The sequence below is a fragment of the Girardinichthys multiradiatus genome, chromosome 6 (genome assembly GCF_021462225.1).
Source record: "Girardinichthys multiradiatus isolate DD_20200921_A chromosome 6, DD_fGirMul_XY1, whole genome shotgun sequence".
Lineage (NCBI taxonomy): Eukaryota > Metazoa > Chordata > Actinopteri > Cyprinodontiformes > Goodeidae > Girardinichthys > Girardinichthys multiradiatus.
Window position 1 is genome coordinate 7,824,566 of NC_061799.1, and position 18,816 is coordinate 7,843,381.

General features: G+C 43.1%; 1 protein-coding gene across 1 annotated transcript in view; it reads right to left on the reverse strand.

The window, feature by feature from the left end:
* Positions 1–15,629, reverse strand: part of cdc73 (cell division cycle 73, Paf1/RNA polymerase II complex component, homolog (S. cerevisiae)) — a 35,951-nt gene extending 20,322 nt beyond the window's left edge. The window contains exons 1-9 of the mRNA XM_047368317.1: positions 15,434–15,629; positions 14,721–14,826; positions 14,550–14,619; positions 10,841–10,903; positions 10,639–10,691; positions 7,641–7,729; positions 7,278–7,491; positions 3,368–3,466; positions 3,148–3,226 (exon numbers count right to left, since the gene is read on the reverse strand). Of these exons, the coding sequence (XP_047224273.1) occupies positions 3,148–3,226; positions 3,368–3,466; positions 7,278–7,491; positions 7,641–7,729; positions 10,639–10,691; positions 10,841–10,903; positions 14,550–14,619; positions 14,721–14,826; positions 15,434–15,564 (904 nt within the window). The 5' untranslated portion in view covers positions 15,565–15,629. The remainder of the gene's footprint in view (positions 1–3,147; positions 3,227–3,367; positions 3,467–7,277; positions 7,492–7,640; positions 7,730–10,638; positions 10,692–10,840; positions 10,904–14,549; positions 14,620–14,720; positions 14,827–15,433) is intronic.
* Positions 15,630–18,816: the final 3,187 nt, after the last annotated feature.

The following is an 18,816-nucleotide window of genomic DNA, read 5'->3' on the forward strand; positions in this document are numbered from 1 at the left end:
TGCTTAATACTCAGCTATTTTGGGTACAAAGAAGCCACACCCCTTCCCTTGAATCACCACCTTAACGGGGTGGAGAGGTTCGAGTGCTGGAATGATCCTAGATGCTATGTTGTCTGGGGCTTAAATGTACCTGGTAGGCTCTCCCATGGCAAACAAGCTCTAGGTGACAGGTCAGACAAAGAGCGGTTCAAGACGCCTTCACAAAGACCAAAAAAAATTGAGGAACGTGACGTTGCCCGGCACGGCAGAGCCGGGGTCCCGCCCTGGAGCCAGGCCTGGGGTCGGGACTTGTCGGAGAGCGCCTGGTAGCTGGGTTTCTTTCATTTCGGCCTACAGGCTGAGCGGTGGTGCCGAGTACCTGGCCTTCTTGGCACCCTGTCGGGGTGCTGCATAGTGCCCCTCCCGGGGACTCTGTTACTCTGCTGGGGGATTTCAACGCCCACGTGGGAAACGACAGTGCCACCTGAAAAGGGGTGATTGGGAGGAATGGCCACCCGATCAGATTCCGAGTGGTGTTTCATTATTGGACTTCTGTGCTAGTCCACTATTGTCCATAATGAACACCATGTTCAAGCATAAAGGTGTTCATCAGTGCACTTGTCTCAGGACACCCTAGGCAGGAGGTCGATGATGGACTTTGTTGTCGTGTCTCAGACCTCTGGCCACATGTTTTGGACACTCGGGTGTAGAGAGGGGCAGCCCTGATCACCACCTGGTGGTGAGTTGGAGCTGCTGGAAGAGGAGAAAACCAGACAGAACTGGTATGTCCAAGCGCATAGTGAGGGTCTCCTGGGAACATCTGGCGGAGCCCTCGGCCAGGGATGTATTCAACTCCCACCTCTAGGGGGGCTTTGACCAGATTCTGGGGGAGGTTGGAGACATAGAGTCCGAGTGGACTATGTTCTCCGCGTCTATTGTCGATTGCCCTTACCTGTGGCCATAAGGTCTGCGATGCCCGTCGTGGTGACTATCCCCGAACCTGGCAGTGTACACCGGCAGTAAGGGATGATGTCAAGCTGAAGGAGTCCCATCGGTTATGGTTGGCTTGTGGGACTCCTAAGAGGGCTGACGGGTACCGTGAGGCAAAGCGTGCCACGGCCCGGGCTGTGGCAGAGGCAAAAACTCAGGCCTGGGAGAAGTTGGGTGAGGCCACGGAGAAGGACATCCAGTTGGCCTCGAAGCGATTCTGGCATACCGTCCGGTGCCTCAGGAGGGGGAAGCAGTGCTTCGCCAACATCAGGGGTTGGAAGGAGTACTTCGAGGATCTCCTCAATCCTGCCATCATGCATTCCCTGGTGGAAGCAGAGGCTGGGGACTCGGGGTTGCACTCTCTTATCACCCAGGCGGAAGTCACCGAAGTGGTTAAAAAGCTCGGGGGTGGATGAGATCCGGCCTGAGTACCTCAAGTCTCTGGATTTTGTGGGGCTGTCATGTTTGACACGCCTCTTTAACACTGTGTGGTGGTCAGGTGACAGTGCCTCTGGACTGGCAGACTGGGGTGGTGGTCCCCCTTCATAAGAAGGGTGACCGGAGGGTGTGTTCCGACTATAGGGGGATCACACTCCTCAGCCTCCCTGGTAATGCCTACGCCAGGGTATTGGAGAGGAGAGTCTGGCCGATAGTCGAACCTCGGCTTCAGGAGGAGCAGTGTGGTTTTCGACCTCGCCGTGGAACACTGGACCAGCTCTACACGGGAATTCGAGGGTTCATGGGACTTTGCCCAACCAGTCAACATGTGTTTTGTGGACCTGGGGAAGGCCATTGACTGTGTCCCTCGTGATGCCCTGTGGGGGTTACTCCAGGAGTACGGAGTCGGGGGTCCTTTATTGGGGGCCATCCGGTCCCTGTACGAGCGGAGCAGGAGTTTGGTCCGCATTGCCAGCACTAAGTCGGACCTGTTCCCGGTGCATGTTGAACTCCGGCAGGGCTGCCCTTTGTCACCGGTCCTGTTCATAACTTTTATGGACAGGATTTCTAGGCGCAGCCAAGGGCCGGATGGTGTCTGGTTTGGGGACCGGCGGATTTCGTCTCTTCTTTTAGTAGATGATGTGGTCCTGCTGCCCCCCTCTAGCCAAGACCTACAGCATGCACTGGGGCAATTCGCAGCCAAGTCTGAAGTGGCTGGAATGAAGATCAGCTCCTCCAAGTCCGAGGCCATGATCTCCACCGGAAAAGGGTAGCTACTCTCTTCAGGTTGGAGGGGAGTTCCTGCCTCAAGTGGAGGAGTACAAGTACCTCGGGGTCTTGTTCACGAGTGAGGGAAGAATGGAGCAGGAGATCAACAGACGAGTCGGTGCGGCTGCCGCAGTAATGGGGGCACTGTGCCGGTCCGTTGTGGTGAAGAGAGAGCTGAGCCGAAAAGCGAAGCTCTTGATTTGCCGGTCGGTCTACGTTCCTACCCTCACCTATGGCCATGAACTTTGGGTCATGACAGAAAGAACGAGATCCCGGATACAAGCGGCTGAAATGAACTTCCTCCGTAGGGTGGCTGGGCACTCCCTTAGAGATAGGGTGAGGAGCTCGGCCATCCGGGAGGAGCTAAGAGCAGAGCTGCTGCTCCTCCACATCGAGAGGAGCCAGTTGAGGTGGCTGGGGCATCTATACCGGATGCCTCCTGAATGCCTTCCTTGGGAGATGTTCCAGGCACGTCCCACCGGGAGGAGGCCCAGGGGACGGCCTGGAGGGACTATGTCTCTCGGCTGGCCTGGGAACGCCTTGCCCCCCCCCGGTCCCAGATAAATTGGAAGATGACAAAACGACAACGACGAGGAGCCACATCATGGGATAACCAATCAGTTTACAAACATTTACTCATAGTGAAATGCAAGTAAATGCTGTTATCCGGCTCTAGTAAATACAAACTAAATGGAAATAGGCAGTACATGGGTACCAAATGGAAAGGGGTCAGAACTGACGAGGAGCACTGAACCTGTCAAATAAGCAAACATCATTTTTGTATTTAACAGAAATAAAAAAGGTGCTAGGTCTGGAGAAGAGCACAGAGGGGTTCGAAAGAAAACTATGAGGTTTACACTAAATGACATTTTACTGATTATAAGAAACATGTTGCTCAATCTATTGTCCAGCCAGGTTTTGTTGTATAGGTCCAATTCTAATCAAGTCACAGAACCATGAGGGAGAAGTCACCTTCTTTTCCTTTGAATCGCTCCTGATCGTATCTGTTGTAGGCAGCTGGGACAGGCTGCTTGTTCCTTAAGGACGGGTCCTGCACCAACAGAAAGAACATTCATTTCTGCATACAGCTTTCTTTTTAACATTACCACCATTTATTCTGCCTGAATTCTAACTGAATTTCAGAAACTCATAAAATTAAGGAACCTTTAACTTTTCAACAAAAACAAGATACCACTTGTGCAGTGTTTTGTGCAGGTCTTTGCTCTGGTGCTCGCCCTTCCTCTCTGGCTTTCACTGACTGAAGAATGGCAAAGATGTTCTTGGAGAAGTTCTGCATTGGAGATATACAAACACAGACACACATGACTATAAATAATCTCACAAAGTTTCAATCTTTACAAAGTATTGTACATTTTAAAACACATCTACAACTAATGTAAAGGACATTTATTAATACTACCTTTAAACAAGCCCAGTGTCTAAATCAAGGGTGTCCAAAAAGCAACCTAGAGGTAATTTTGTCTGCAATGCCAGAATGATGATGGTTGAAGGAGATGGAGATCCTTTTTTGTTTTTTAGGAGGGGAATATCCATCCACAAATTAAAATCGTTGTTTGGCACCTAGTATTTTCCATTGTACAAAGTATTTCCACCCTTTTTCATAATGAATTGAACCACATCTCTCCAGTGACTTTTGCTCAAAATCAGACGTTGCAGTAAACAAATCTGCTTTTAATCAATTTATTAAGCATATCCTAAAACCATAGGTGCACCGATTGATGGGCCTCAATTTCCTTAATTTTGGAAGGTTGGTTATCAGCCGATACTTACATGTGAAACCGATCTCATCTACTTGTCTAACCTATTGTGCCAGTTTGGTTTATTTTTCAAATGTGAAAAATGAAAGATTAAAAGGAACTGCAATGCTCCTAAACTTTTCATTTATATTAGAGACCACCGCCTCATGTGCAGTTCAATGACAATTCAATGTTTTTGAATAAAATAAGATTGGAACTTTATAGCTGTATCGTGACCTAATACAATCTGATAGTGTCAGTTATATATATATATATATATATATATATATATACACAAACACACATATATAAAATAAATCGTATCAGGCAAAATCAGAATCGGCAGGTATGGCTTTTTAAAGATTGCTAATCGGCCAGAAAATGGCAATCAGTGCACCTCTACTTAGAACACAGAATAGGTGACCCAAATACTGTACTTATTGCTGAAGATAGACTATATTGTTTTCTAGGCAAAGAAAATAGGAAGCAATTGACCCCAAAAGAATCTGCAAATTGGGTGCCTGGCAAACGTGAAAAAACCTTTGTCAGTTTTCAATCTGCAATGATATACAGGTCCTTCTCAAAATATTAGCATATTGTGATAAAGTTCATTATTTTCCATAATGTCATGATGAAAATTTAACATTCATATATTTTAGATTCATTGCACACTAACTGAAATATTTCAGGTCTTTTATTGTCTTAATATGGATGATTTTGGCATACAGCTCATGAAAACCCAAAATTCCTATCTCACAAAATTAGCATATTTCATCCGACCAATAAAAGAAAAGTGTTTTTAATACAAACAACGTCAACCTTGAAATAATCATGTACAGTTATGCACTCGATACTTGGTCGGGAATCCTTTTGCAGAAATGACTGCTTCAATGCGGCGTGGCATGGAGGCAATCAGCCTGTGGCACTGCTGAGGTCTTATGGAGGCCCAGGATGCTTCGATAGCGGCCTTTAGCTCATCCAGAGTGTTGGGTCTTGAGTCTTTCAACGTTCTCTTCACAATATCCCACAGATTCTCTATGGGGTTCAGGTCAGGAGAGTTGGCAGGCCAATTGAGCACAGTGATACCATGGTCAGTAAACCATTTACCAGTGGTTTTGACACTGTGAGCAGGTGCCAGGTCGTGCTGAAAAATGAAATCTTCATCTCCATAAAGCTTTTCAGCAGATGGAAGCATGAAGTGCTCCAAAATCTCCTGATAGCTAGCTGCATTGACCCTGCCCTTGATAAAACACAGTGGACCAACACCAGCAGCTGACACGGCAACCCAGACCATCACTGACTGTGGGTACCTGACACTGGACTTCTGGCATTTTGGCATTTCCTTCTCCCCAGTCTTCCTCCAGACTCTGGCACCTTGATTTCCGAATGACATGCAGAATTTGCTTTCATCCGAAAAACGTACTTTGGACCACTGAGCAACAGTCCAGTGCTGCTTCTCTGTAGCCCAGGTCAGGCGCTTCTGCCGCTGTTTCTGGTTCAAAAGTGGCTTGACCTGGGGAATGCGGCACCTGTAGCCCATTTCCTGCACACGCCTGTGCACGGTGGCTCTGGATGTTTCTAGTCCAGACTCAGTCCACTGCTTCCGCAGGTCCCCCAAGGTCTGGAATCGGCCCTTCTCCACAATCTTCCTCAGGGTCCGGTCACCTCTTCTCGTTGTGCAGCGTTTTCTGCCACACTTTTTCCTTCCCACAGACTTCCCACTGAGGTGCCTTGATACAGCACTCTGGGAACAGCCTATTCGTTCAGAAATGTCTTTCTGTGTCTTACCCTCTTGCTTGAGGGTGTCAATAGTGGCCTTCTGGACAGCAGTCAGGTCGGCAGTCTTACCCATGATTGGGGTTTTGAGTGATGAACCAGGCTGGGAGTTTTAAAGGCCTCAGGAATCTTTTGCAGGTGTTTAGAGTTAACTCGTTGATTCAGATGATTAGGTTCATAGCTCGTTTAGAGACCCTTTTAATGATATGCTAATTTTGTGAGATAGGAATTTTGGGTTTTCATGAACTGTATGCCAAAATCATCCGTATTAAGACAATAAAAGACCTGAAATATTTCAGTTAGTGTGCAATGAATCTAAAATATATGAATGTTAAATTTTCATCATTACATTATGGAAAATAATGAACTTTATCACAATATGCTAATATTTTGAGAAGGACCTGTAAATATCAATGTCCCACAAAAATATGACTAGTTTGTTCTTTTTAATAAAATCTTGTTTGTTTAGTTTAATTTTTAGCAGGAAAAAAAAGCATTTTTAGTTGTAAATAAAAAAAATTATTTATTTATTTTGGCTCATCTGACAAAACGTTTGGACACCACTGGTCTAAATAGAAGTGGCAGGTAATAAATCATTTTTTTATTTAAAAAATTAGATGATTTTTTAAATAAGTATTTATTTGTGGGTTTAGTGTGTTGCATAAAAAACTAAAACTAAAATCAGATTTGATGTGGGAACTGAAAGTATTACTGTAATCTCAATATAAAAGAACTGTGTAAAAAATAAAAATAAAATTTTAAGATTTAAGAAATTCAGAGGTTTTATGTTTTAGAGGTCCTAAAACAGAATAAGGTCCGAAAACAATTTTTTGAAACTTGTCCTAACTTTGAAGGCCACGAAATGAAATATGATTTTTTTCAGACTGTTTTGGGACCTTAAGGGGCAACAGAAAAATAATATCGTTGAAAGTTGAAACATAAACCACATATTTACAGATGTCAAAAGAGTTGCCAGAAAAGTGATTACATTCTGTTCAAGTAAAACCACGACTTCAGAATTCAAGCTTTTGACGCCATCTAGTGGTTAAAACAGAGACTGTCTGGCTAGTCCCATGATATTGTACAGTTCTTCTAAGCGAGGCTCTTTCATGCTTCATTCCGCACTGCAGAGACTCTCTCAGCGTGGGCGGGAACAGCCATTTATCATTGCAGCGTATGTGAAGCTGTTGTCAACTTCCCCTGTGTAGATATTACATAATCCTGATTTAGCAAAACGTTGTGTTTAATCTCTTTGGTTTAAGCATTTCTCAACCAGTAAGCCCTTCACATTCAAGAGGAATGTTTGTCACGTCTTAGAAACCAAACAGATTTTTACTTAGTAATGAAACCTCCTGAGGAGCAAGCTGTAACCCACGGCAGACCTGAAGCAACAAAGCAAGTATAGAAAAAGTGAGCGAACAGGAAGAAAACTTTATATCTGTCAGCTGAATACTGATTTAATGTTCATCCCACAAGAGAGTTTAAAGTTCAGAGTTCTCAAGAAGATCCTTGTTAACAGTCAGGCAGATCCCTGTGCCTCACCACAATGGTGTTACTGCCATTTCTGACCTTTCCAGTGCTCTGAAGGATGGTCGTCCGGGTCCTCCAAACCCTCTCGCGGCTAACGATATCTCTGGTGACATCCACCTCTGCATCCACGAAGCTTCTCTGTTTCAGTGTAATGTCATCATCCAGATCGGTTTTAATGGTCGAACGCTTCTTGGCCATAATCTTGGCTTTGATGGCTGCAATTTTCTCCACTGACATGGCCTCAGACAATGATCTGGTTGAAGAAATACAGGTTTTAAGCTCTTTATTTTTGAAGAACTGCTTTTACGGGAACATAGCATTCAGAAGAATCAGATTATTTGAGTTGAGGATAAGTCGCTAAACCTTTTTACATGTAAATCTCCAACATAAACGGTTATATACCTGATCTGATCTGTCTGCACGATGCCTTCTTTGTGACCCTCCAGGCGGGCAGCCAGGCGTTCCTTGTCCAGACGCACTCGTTCTGCATCCTTAAGGTCAAAGCAATGCCAGCATTAATTATTTCACTGTTAATTAGCTATATATAAACATCCAAATATAACGGAGTCAGATCTCACTCTTACAAAGTTACAACAGCAGCTATTGTAATGACCATCATTTACTCCATTTAAAAAGACACCCCTGCTTTACTTTTAAGTTTGTTGCTGATCCACCTTTTATTAAGTCTGTATGTTAAACATGATCATGCAAAGGAAAATGCAGAAACAAAGGGGGGGACAAAGCCTTAAATGCTCTATACTCTTTTTCCTATAGACACTTTTTCCAGATAAGATGCATTAAATGGTTGTATGTCAACCTTTAAATGTAAAATAGTCTACAATAAAAAAAAATTAAACAAATCTCAGAAAAATCTCACAGAAATGAAATAATTTTTCAAATAAATTGACTATGGCCACATGTGAATTTTATATACAATATTGTAATTTAAAAACTTCCCTTCAGGGTGTCTAGTAAAAATTTTTTAGTATTATTAATCCATGGCTATCTGTTCCAGTGGGGTGCAGGTAGGTATGAAGAGCTTTACTGAGTTTTCTAAGACAGGGATTTAAAAACAGAATAACATCCTGACTCAGCACTAGATTCATCATCTGGCAAGGTTTACACCAGAGTCTGCTTGGAAGTGGACCGAGACCACCTCAAAAAGTGGGTCTTGGTCCGGTTGTTTGGTCCGGACCAGGGTTTGCTTGAGTGTATTCACACCTGCACAAAAGTTCCGGACCAACGAGGGAAACGAACTCTGGTCTCTTTAAAGTGGACCAAACGTATGCAAACAACATATATTACAGGTGCTTCTCAAAATATTAGCATATTGTGATAAAGTTCATTATTTTCCATAATGTCATGATGAAAATTTAACATTCATATATTTTAGATTCATTGCACACTAACTGAAATATTTCAGGTCTTTTATTGTCTTAATACGGATGATTTTGGCATACAGCTCATGAAAACCCAAAATTCCTATCTCACAAAATTAGCATATCATTAAAAGGGTCTCTAAACGAGCTATGAACCTAATCATCTGAATCAACGAGTTAACTCTAAACACCTGCAAAAGATTCCTGAGGCCTTTAAAACTCCCAGCCTGGTTCATCACTCAAAACCCCAATCATGGGTAAGACTGCCGACCTGACTGCTGTCCAGAAGGCCACTATTGACACCCTCAAGCAAGAGGGTAAGACACAGAAAGAAATTTCTGAACGAATAGGCTGTTCCCAGAGTGCTGTATCAAGGCACCTCAGTGGGAAGTCTGTGGGAAGGAAAAAGTGTGGCAGAAAACGCTGCACAACGAGAAGAGGTGACCGGACCCTGAGGAAGATTGTGGAGAAGGGCCGATTCCAGACCTTGGGGGACCTGCGGAAGCAGTGGACTGAGTCTGGAGTAGAAACATCCAGAGCCACCGTGCACAGGCGTGTGCAGGAAATGGGCTACAGGTGCCGCATTCCCCAGGTCAAGCCACTTTTGAACCAGAAACAGCGGCAGAAGCGCCTGACCTGGGCTACAGAGAAGCAGCACTGGACTGTTGCTCAGTGGTCCAAAGTACTTTTGTCAGATGAAAGCAAATTCTGCATGTCATTCGGAAATCAAGGTGCCAGAGTCTGGAGGAAGACTGGGGAGAAGGAAATGCCAAAATGCCAGAAGTCCAGTGTCAAGTACCCACAGTCAGTGATGGTCTGGGGTGCCGTGTCAGCTGCTGGTGTTGGTCCACTGTGTTTTATCAAGGGCAGGGTCAATGCAGCTAGCTATCAGGAGATTTTGGAGCACTTCATGCTTCCATCTGCTGAAAAGCTTTATGGAGATGAAGATTTCATTTTTCAGCACGACCTGGCACCTGCTCACAGTGCCAAAACCACTGGTAAATGGTTTACTGACCATGGTATCACTGTGTTCAATTGGCCTGCCAACTCTCCTGACCTGAACCCCATAGAGAATCTGTGGGATATTGTGAAGAGAACGTTGAGAGACTCAAGACCCAACACTCTGGATGAGCTAAAGGCCGCTATCGAAGCATCCTGGGCCTCCATAAGACCTCAGCAGTGCCACAGGCTGATTGCCTCCATGCCACGCCGCATTGAAGCAGTCATTTCTGCAAAAGGATTCCCGACCAAGTATTGAGTGCATAACTGTACATGATTATTTGAAGGTTGACGTTGTTTGTATTAAAAACACTTTTCTTTTATTGGTCGGATGAAATATGCTAATTTTGTGAGATAGCAATTTTGGGTTTTCATGAGCTGTATGCCAAAATCATCCGTATTAAGACAATAAAAGACCTGAAATATTTCAGTTAGTGTGCAATGAATCTAAAATATATGAATGTTAAATTTTCATCATGACATTATGGAAAACAATGAACTTTATTACAATATGCTAATATTTTGAGAAGGACCTGTATTTCATGCATTATAGTCCTGTTGATTTCAATTTAAAGACACGAAGTGAAGGCCCGACAGTTGGGAACTGAACCCCCGACGGCTTCATTGAGGACTCTGTTTATGGGGGGTCTTTGCTCTACCGTGAAATCATGTGCCGCCCTGCAGCAAATGTAATGTGGTCATTATAGCAGAATTTAAAACATCATGAAAATTGTTATATTAAATCGTGCAGCCAAAGAACACATTTATTTCATCATTTTACACAAATGTAACCCCACCAACTGTTTTAGAAATTAGAGGAAAAAAGAGCCTGTTTACTAAATTAGGTTTAATAAAAAATGTCAGCCTTTTCTGTCGAACGATTCTTTTTAGCCTATTTTTAAGCAATATAATGGATTCAGAGGTTAAAATGTTTTTTCTCACATTTAAATTAGTTAATCTGCTGGCAAATTATAACTTTTCATAAACATAAGGTCCATAGATCACATTTGACTCAGAGGTACCTCAATCCTTGGTTTTTTGGCCTCAGAAGACACTTCATCAGCTGCTCTTTTAACTTGGAGGAAAAAAAAAAAAAAAAGTTTTATCATCGTACAAATGTACTGAAAATTGAAACCGCACAAACTGAAAGTGAGCCAGTAAACCGGGTTCAAACAAGTTGCAATCTCCACATCATTATAAAAAGAAAGCTTGCTATACACTTACCTTGTGTTGGTCTTTGAAGACCTATTTCTATGGGTGCACTTCTGTCAATGCTCGTTGATGTCGCTGTGAGGAATCAGAAGGGCATTAAACATTAGATCAGTTGATCCTACACTGAATGTTTGCCTTTACAGGACAACCAAAGTCTTGGTGAGTTTCTCATCAAACTGGTGATACAAACAGGAACATCTGACAAGGAATTGTTGAGTTTTGTCGGGTAAATAATGTCTGTTTTTTTTTTTAATGAGCTTTTACAACTATGTATAAACAGCAGAATAAAAGCACATTTATTTCATTTCCACTGGAGTCTGGAAAGACTGCATGTCTATGTGTGCTAACTCTCAGCCTGTGAAAGCTGTGAAAATCTGTTGCTTCTTCAGCTTCCAGATGAAGACTTTAACAATTATGCGTTACCATGTCGTCACCATCAAGAGCTACCAGCTAGCAAACAAAAATATTATGGAACACCATCAATGATTGATTATTTTTAACTGCCAACAATATAGGCAACTATCGTGTATAAAAACTAAAGATGATGTCATGGAAATTTGATAAAAGCCCCAAATAGAACGTTATGACTTTAAGGTTATGCTGATGGGAGAAGATAGTAATGAAATGGAAAAAGGCTGAGATCTGCAGCAAACACATGAAAAAAAAAACCGTTTAATTCAATTAGATTTCTAACTATATGACTAAAGCATATGGTGTATGTCAAATCTGCCACGCAACCATGAAACACCACCAATATTAAAATCCAGCTTAGTTGTCACCTCCACTAGAGCTGCACATTAGAATTAATCACAATTGTTACCATGTGCAAGATTTGGTAGGTTAATATAGACTACTCACAACAACTTAGGGATATTTGGCTTTCAGAGGAAATTTAGGGAAAACGTAAAAGGTTCACGCAGTGATATTATATCACGAATGTAGAGTGTTTAAGTAGAAGCATGCAAGGTTCTCTCATCTCAAACAATTTATTGAAAGAAAAGCCAACAACAAATGTCAGTGTCTCAATAATGTGTCATGTGGCCTTGAGCATCAATTACAGCTTGACCACAATGTTTCATGCCGTTGACAAGTCGACCTATTGTTTGCTGAGATATGGCATCCTACTCTTCTTGAAGGTCAGCCTTCAGGTCATTGAGGTTCTGAGGTACAGAGTTACGGGCTTCTAGACGATGGCTCAGCTGATCTCATTTGTTTTCTATGAGATTCATGTCCAGTGACAGTGCAAGCCACTGCTTTCAAGGTACCTCAGTCTTAACACCCTAAGGATGTGACCTTGACGAGATCAATAAAGGATTTTTCAATTGAAATAATACATTTATTAAGTATTCTTAATAGACAAAAGGTTGCAGTATGTATTAGGAATGTCCCAAACTAATCCTTAGCAAAGATTGTAAGCAATGCACAATGTTTTGTTTAGCTAACAAATGTAGAAAGATGAGTAGATCCTCTAACAATAAAAGTGCTCATCACATTTTATAATGACGTTCACAGTAAATAAGAGACTGTATTGGCTTCTGCACCTTCATGTGTGTCTATGCCATGTGGCCTGCTGTGCATGCAGGGCTCCCTGAGAACTCTGTAGGAAGAGCTGCAGAGAAAGCAGCTCACAACAACACTAGTCATTAAATGATGTGTTAACAGAGCAGGCGAACAACCTTTCCTGTCAGCTGCCTAATGTCATGCCAAGTGCATGACGTTAGATTATTAAAGAGTGAACTTGCATCAACAGATACAAAAGCCTCTAGAACAACACTTGAGAGTGAGTTAAGTGAGTTGCAACAATGTAACACATTGCTAGAGTTTTCACTGCATTTATTTTAATAAAGTTTCCAGGTGGGAAAAATGCATTTTCTTAACTGAGGAAGATCGGTATTGAGGACTAAAATGTCTGATTGGGACATCCCTAATATGTATGGTAATGATCAGAGAAGAGGGTCACCATTCCGGTCCTCAACCTTTGAATAACTTTAGTGGACTTCTAAAGAGTGTGCGGGTACTCTGCATTTCCATGCTTGAGAATACGGGGTCATATCACTTCACACCCGCCCCCCACACTCGACCCCCACCAGTTTGCCTACAGGGCCGACCGGTCCACGGAGGATGCCATCGCCACCGCTCTGCACACCCCGCTGACCCACATGGAGCAGCGAGGGGGCTACGCGAGGATGCTCTTCCTGGACTTCAGCTCGGCGTTCAACACCATCATCCCAAACCGGCTGGTGAGCAAACTGGGACACCTGGGTCTCCCCAACACCACCTGTAGTTGGATTATGGACTTTTTGACAGACCGCTCCCAGAGGGTGAAAGTAGAACACCACCTGTCCTCTCCATTGAGGACCAGCACGGGCTCTCCACAGGGCTGTGTGCTGAGCCCCCTGCTCTACACCCTCTACACCCACGACTGCACCCCCACCCACCCGAGCAACACCATCATCAAGTTCGCGGACAACACCACGGTGGTGGGGCTCATTTCAGGAGGGGATGAGACGGCTTACAGGGCAGAGGTGGAGCATCTGTCAGCATGGTGCATGGACAATAACCTGACTCTGAACACCATTCATCGTTGACTTTCGAAGGTGTAAACAGGACACACCATCACCATCAACGGGAACAGGGTGGAGATGGTGCCGGACTTCAGGTTCCTGGGCACCCACATCAGCGAGGATCTGACGTGGACTACTAACTCTACGGCGATCCTGAAGAAGGCGCAGCAGAGACTGTACTTCCTGAGGACTCTCAGGAAGTACAGTCTCAACCTGCGACCAGAGCTGCTGCTGTTCTTCTACCGCTGCTCTGTGGAGTGGGTGCTGAGCTGCGGCATCTCACTGTGGTTCTCCAGCTGCACTGCAGCAGAGAGGAAGCAGCTCCAACGGGTCATCGACACCGCCCAGAGACTGACTGGCTGCCCTCTCCCCTCCCTGGAGGAGATTTACTCCATCCGCTGCATCAGGAGAGCCCACAGCATCATCAGGGACTCCTCACACCCCGGTCACCATCTTTTTCAACTGCTCCCCTCTGGGAGGCGTTTCAGGGCAATAAGGACAAAAACAAACAGACTGAAAAACAGCTTTTTTCCCAGAGCTGTTGTTGCCCTGAACGCCTCATGTACACAGTAACAACTGTTACTATCAATAATGACATAAACAGTAAATACATTCCGTACAATTTCTTTTAACACTAAGTGTTAAAAGTGTAAGGAGCAACCTGTAAATATTCTTGTATATATTTTTTCCACCTGCACGGTCCTTTTTTTTAATAACTTTTTAATATTTACTTTCTTTAATTTGCACTACTTGCCTGCACTGTTTTGTTCTGTTTTTGGAAATTTCATTGCACCCATGTGGAGCAATGACAAATAAAGAATTCTGATTCTGAATATGGGAGATACTACATGTGAAGATTTGTGCATTTCCTTTTAGTTCTCCTGAGTAGTACATTTGTTTTAGAGGTTAATGTTTTAAAGGGTTCACACACGTATTATTGTGAGTGACTGAGCTTTGAGGGAGTAAGAGGTTACAGCTTTTCCAGTAGCTACCACTGTTGCATAAGAGTTTCCAACTATACAAAAAGCAACTGCACGATTTTCCAAAGTTGTTGCCTACTATAACGTGTTGTGGAATTCAATGGTGTTGCACATATGATAAAAAAAATTAAACATCCTATACCTTTAAGAAACAGTGACTTTACAGCTGCTACTTACAACTGTCGCCATTGAGGTAGGACAGCAATCCCTTTCGATCCGGTCGTCTAACAACAGGGATGTTTTCTGTCTATAAACAACACGCAGACATGTCACGAACAGACAAGCTCTACACAGCTGCAGACAAACTAAAGAAAGATGCTAGACGCTTTGACAAAGCGCTCCACTTACTGCAGCTCTTCGCACATACGATGGATGCGGCAGATGCACATTGTTTAGCAGGAATAAAATGGAGTCCAAAGTATAGTACTCTTTGGGTTGGCCCTCTTTGCCAGTTCTGATGAAGAAAACACATATCCAGAATCAGGAGTAAAGTTAAGAATGAATATTTAGGTCGAGTAAATGTCATCTATACAGGTCTACTAGCATGAAACCATGTCTTACGAAGGTACATCAGCTAGTTCTGTTAATCCATAAACACCTAACAACAGTTTGTAAATCTACAGCTTTATCTGCTGGGCCACAGGGTGGACGTGTTCTTTGTAAACTACAAAATTCAACAAAACAGAATAACAACTAAGTATTAAAATAAAAGGCAAGCATGTCCCCATGAATCTCTGACTTCATGTGACTTCATGAAACAAGTCAGAGCTAGCTGGATTTGCAAATTTAGCATCACCTCACAGACAAGTTTGGCCGTTTACTTCTGGTAAATAACAAATACAAAGATCGTGCAAAAATTACATTGTCACCAAAGTATAGCTAGTAATCTGGAATATAAAATATAGTGAAAGTTATTACAGTATAATGCGAAAACAACCAAGAGCTTAAAGTTTTGAGCTCACAGGAGTTGTTAGCATAAAGTAGCTAGCAAGCTTTACGTCGTTACGGAAAGAGCTTACGGGCCTACAAGAGATTTAAATGTGTTCAATGTGCAAACATACCCCCAGATTATGTAGTTGGTCTTGACATTTTTTGGCCAAGAGAACTCTCCAAATATCACCTCATCCCCTTTAGCTACTATTTCTTTTTTCTGGATGTTATACTGACGAAGAACGCTCAACACATCCGCCATCTTCACTTGCTTTCATGTAGTGTGTTTACGAGGCCCCCGTATATCAACATCATGCCGCCTCGCAAGGTGCCTGATCCGAAATAAAAATTTTTATGAGCCAAGTTTCCCTTAGCTACTAATGACGCGAAATCTATTTGAGGGTGAATTTGGTTCCAAACCATCTTTTTCGAGTTTAATCACGCCATGAATCTGCACACTTGGGTTCCAAATATGTTTTTAAACGCAGGGTTGCCAACTCCCACTTTTCTGAATGACAGTCAAGCTTCTCTATTTCTCACTCTCACTTTGTTCAGATAAATCTCAGTCCAAACAAGAAAGGTATCTGCACTCGTACCAAAGTTCTTCTACACAGTGCTGTTTGTGACTCAGTAAGCATAATGGATCAGGGGCAATTCTCTCTGAGGCTGTGATCACTACAGGTGCTTGCAGAGTAAGGACATCTTGCCTCTCTTGGTCAGGATGCTGTAGTTGTATATCTGGTTGGGTGGTTTTGATTCGGGTTAAACTTTCTCACGCTCTTTCAGAAACTGTTGGTCCTTTTCTTCATGTATCTCACTGGTTTTATGTTAAAGAGAGCAAGATTATTGCTTTCATACAATCTCATCAGATTTCCTTCTTCTGCATGCATCCATTAGTAATCAGGGGAGTTACTTCAGTTTCATCTGAATATTTCAGGACGATGTCCATATTTGTGGCAGCACAGTCATTACTGAATCTTTAGAGGATGCCTTGTACCTTGAGGCATTCCAAGAAGACAAATACAGATTTCCTCCTTAACAATTTAAAAAAAACACTGCTTCACTTGTTCTCATCCATCCATCTTCTGTTTTTCACTTATTCAAGATCAAGTTTTGGGGCATAACAGGTCTTGGGGGGGAAAACTCAGACATCCCAAGGCATTCCCAAGCCAGAAGGGGCATATAAGCTGTTCCATGTGTTCTCAGTCTGCCATGGGGTCTCCTCCCTGTTAGATGTGACAGGAAAACCACCAAAGGAAGGTGTTCAGGAAGCATCCTGATCAGATGCCAGAACCACCTCAAATGACTTGTGCTGGATGGTAGCAGCACCTCCAATGCAAGCCTCTCTCTGGATGAGGCTAACCCCTAACATGGAGGGTGCAATAAACCTTTTTCCATTTGAGAAACAAGGCCCCAGATTATGAGGAGCTGACTCTTAACTCAGCCGCTTCGTTCTTTTACTTGTTTCTTAACAATTAAAAGTGGGCACAGTTAGGCAGTGATTTATGAGACTGAACAGGATTTCAAGAGCAGCATAAACGTTTATTAGAGTTGGGATTACATTGTCACTACAATCAAAATACCTGTGTAACAAGTAGATATACAGGTCCTTCTCAAAATATTAGCATATTGTGATAAAGTTAATTATTTTCCATAATGTAATGATGAAAATTTAACATTCATATATTTTAGAGTCATTGCACATTAACTGAAATATTTCAGGTCTTTTATTGTCTTAATACAGATGATTTTGGCATACAGCTCCTGAAAACCCAAAATTCCTATCTCACAAAATTAGCATATTTCATCCAACCAATAAAAGAAGAGTGTTTTTAATACAAAAAACGTCAACCTTCAAATAATCATGTACAGTTATGCACTCAATACTTGGTCGGGAATCCTTTTGCAGAAATGACTGCTTCAATGCGGCGTAGCATGGAGGCAATCAGCCTGTGGTACTGCTGAGGTCTTATGGAGGCCCAGGATGCTTCGATAGCGGCCTTTAGCTCATCCAGAGTGTTGGGTCTTGAGTCTCTCAACGTTCTCTTCACAATATCCCACAGATTCTCTATGGGGTTCAGGTCAGGAGAGTTGGCAGGCCAATTGAGCACAGTGATACCATGGTCAGTAAACCATTTACCAGTGGTTTTGGCACTGTGAGCAGGTGCCAGGTCGTGCTGAAAAATGAAATCTTCATCTCCATAAAGCTTTTCAGCAGATGGAAGCATGAAGTGCTCCAAAATCTCCTGATAGCTAGCTGCATGGACCCTGCCCTTGATAAAACACAGTGGACCAACACCAGCAGCTGACACGGCACCCCAGACCATCACTGACTGTGGGTACTTGACACTGGACTTCTGGCATTTTGGCATTTCCTTCTCCCCAGTCTTCCTCCAGACTCTGGCACCTTGATTTCCGAATGACATGCAGAATTTGCTTTCATCCGAAAAAAGTACTTTGGACCACTGAGCAACAGTCCAGTGCTGCTTCTTCTGTAGCCCAGGTCAGGTGCTTCTGCCGCTGTTTCTGGTTCAAAAGTGGCTTGACCTGGGGAATGCGGCACCTGTAGCCCATTTCCTGCACACGCCTGTGCATGGTGGCTCTGGATGTTTCTACTCCAGACTCAGTCCACTGCTTCCGCAGGTCCCCCAAGGTCTGGAATCGGCCCTTCTCCACAATCTTCCTCAGGGTCCGGTCACCTCTTCTCGTTGTGCAGCGTTTTCTGCCACACGTTTTCCTTCCCACAGACTTCCCACTGAGGTGCCTTGATACAGCACTCTGGGAACAGCCTATTTGTTCAGAAATTTCTTTCTGTGTCTTACCCCTCTTGCTTGAGGGTGTCAATAGTGGCCTTCTGGACAGCAGTCAGGTCGGCAGTCTTACCCATGATTGGGGTTTTGAGTGATGAACCAGGCTGGGAGTTTTAAAGGCCTCAGGAATCTTTTGCAAGTGTTTAGAGTTAACTCGTTGATTCAGATGATTAGGTTCATAGCTCGTTTAGAGACCCTTTTAATGATATGCTAATTTTGTGAGATAGGAATTTTGGGTTTTCACGAGCTGTATGCCAAAATCATCCGTATTAAGACAATAAAAGACCTGAAATATTTCAGTTAGTGTGCAATGAATCTAAAATATATGAATGTTAAATTTTCATCATGACATTATGGAAAATAATGAACTTTATCACAATATGCTAATATTTTGAGAAGGACCTGTACAGACAGTATGATGGAATAAGAAGTGAACCACAGTGGAGACATACCCCACTACTATCTCCTGTGTGAAGTACAGATGCTGCATTAACAATATTTATGGAAAAGTTACTTTAGATTTATACTATTCAAGTCTATGTCAAAAGAACGTGCATATTGCCTCAACACAGAAAACTAAAGGATGAATGGGCATGGACATAAAGGTTTCAGTTCCAGGGCTGAGGTAATCTTTCTATACAGTGGACCACACCAGCATGACTGACAAGTTTAGTGAATGACATCTGCATTTCTCCTTCCTAAAT